General features: G+C 35.8%; 1 protein-coding gene across 1 annotated transcript; it reads right to left on the reverse strand.

Moving 5' to 3' along the window:
• Nucleotides 1–39: 39 nt before the first annotated feature.
• Nucleotides 40–1,001, reverse strand: LOTGIDRAFT_176869 (hypothetical protein; the record flags this gene model as incomplete). The annotated part of the gene is made up of 2 exons (XM_009062857.1): nucleotides 40–326; nucleotides 947–1,001. The coding sequence occupies 2 exons, from the start codon at nucleotides 999–1,001 to the stop codon at nucleotides 40–42; spliced, it is 342 nt and encodes a 113-aa protein (XP_009061105.1).
• Between the last annotated feature and the right edge of the window lie 1,156 nt (nucleotides 1,002–2,157).

The following is a 2,157-nucleotide window of genomic DNA, read 5'->3' on the forward strand; positions in this document are numbered from 1 at the left end:
AGATGAGTTTTCAGTGTAGATGCTTTTGAAAATGGTCGCTTAGCCTTGCCCAATTTCATCATCATCTGAATCATCACTATGCACTGTTTCCTCTGTGACTACATCAAGCGGGCTATTGTCAGATACCCATCCTTCATCACTTGTTTCTTTGATGTCCAAGACTGACGCACACAATTTCCGATTTTTGGTTTTCTTATTCAGTTTCCGATGTCGAACAGTTTGTGTTTCTTTTTGTTTGAGTTTGGATTGAGTTGATTTTTTTAACTGTTTAACAACTACATCAAATTGTTTCCATAATTCACTTGAACTTGATGTCTCCTTGGAATCTACAAAATAAGACATATGAAATTTTATTGTTGTAAAACACAATTTTTTTTAAAATTACAATACAAATGCTTCTAAGAACTATCAATCCTTTATAATCTTTTATCTTACAATTAAATACTTTTGGAATCTACATACAATATCAATAGATCCTTACTGAAAGGCAGTCATTTCTATACATCCAAGGTGAATCTAGCCACTTTAAAATCTATGCAAAGCATAGTTCTGTCAGGACATTTTGGTGAATTGATAGGGCTTATAATGACAGGCAGTGCCATGCAGTGTGCAATGAAGATTTTTACTATGACAACTGCTTAAGCCTTCTCTGTTTTCAATTTGTAACATGGGATCTTTAACAAACAGTGTCTAAAGCACAGCTACAGCTTATGGTCCTATCTGAATGACTAGATGCTTTTTCCATGTCAGCCCCTCCGTTTGAAACCTGAAGGTATTATCTCCACCTAAGTCTGGATTGAGCTTACACAGGACCTTCAGGTTTGTAAGCAAGAGTCTGAACTCGCTGAGTCACAAGGGCCCCAGTTTGCATGAAAGTTCTGAAGCATATTGATTTCAAGAACCCTACTTCAAATTTTAGCTGTCATTATCTTCATAAAATGTTTACCTTGTAGTTTATAGGCTGCATATTCATTTACTAGATTAACTAGAGTGTATCCCATTATTGTTGTTGGGTAAGTGATACCCCTTTTTAACAATGCTGAATATTCAGCTAGGTTGTGCTCACGGATTATACGCCTTTCAAGACCGCGCATACCGTGTCAAACCGTAGCAGAACTGATTTAAACAATATTTTATTTCTATATTAAATAATTTTTTTTACAGAAAATAAGTAAACTAATTTGATAATAAATAACAATTAATTATGTATATGAATGAAAACGTGAAAAAGTGCATAGGTGTCCACACCAGACAGGGGTCGTCATCCCCAAGAATTCCGTCCGCCCACGAAGCTGCAGACAGAGATAGTCGGGCTTATCAATTGGAGACAGTGTTAATGTTATGGGTAATTGACTAAACTAGAAATGGACTTGACGGAGGAAGACATAAGTTGGTCACGACGGTTGAAATTAATAATTTGAAAATCAAACAGTAATTTTCTATGGATCTGAGGACAAAATTGATATACAAGAGCTATTACTCAGACAAATTGTACTTGGTAGGTGTACATGCTGAGACAATGCTAGGTAAGTATGGTCTGTATTTGGGGTAAGTATACAAAATCAGCACCTACAGGGTTAAAAAGATCAGCAAGTAAGGTAAGTATACCAGATCCACTATTAGAATAGGTAAGAAAGATATCCGTATATATAGTCAGTAAGAAAAAACCACAGAACAAAAACAAGGGTATGGTACACAAGAACAACTGGGGTAAGTATACAAGTTCAAACAACTTGAGGAAGTATATAAGATCAATACTAAGTTAGTATACAAGATCAGCAACTGGGGTAAGTAAGAGATATTCACAAGTATGGTATATATTTACATCTATGGTATATATGCATATCAATAACTAGGGTAGATATACAGAATCAGTAACTAGGATATTGGGGATGTCTCCTATGTACCCTGGATAGTGCTTGCATACTGTAGTTGTTGATCTTTGTTACTTACCCCTGCTACTGGTCCTGTCTACCTATCCTAGATGTTTCCTATTTGCTGATCTCATACACTTACAGCAGTGGTGGATCTTGTATTCTTTATGGTGAGTATATAAGATCAGCAGGACAGCATCTAGGGCAAGTAAACAAGATCAGCAATTGGATTATTTATAGAAGATCAGCATCTAGGGCAAGTATACAAGATCAGCAATTAATG

The sequence above is a fragment of the Lottia gigantea genome (assembly GCF_000327385.1).
Source record: "Lottia gigantea unplaced genomic scaffold LOTGIsca_5380, whole genome shotgun sequence".
Taxonomy (NCBI): domain Eukaryota; kingdom Metazoa; phylum Mollusca; class Gastropoda; family Lottiidae; genus Lottia; species Lottia gigantea.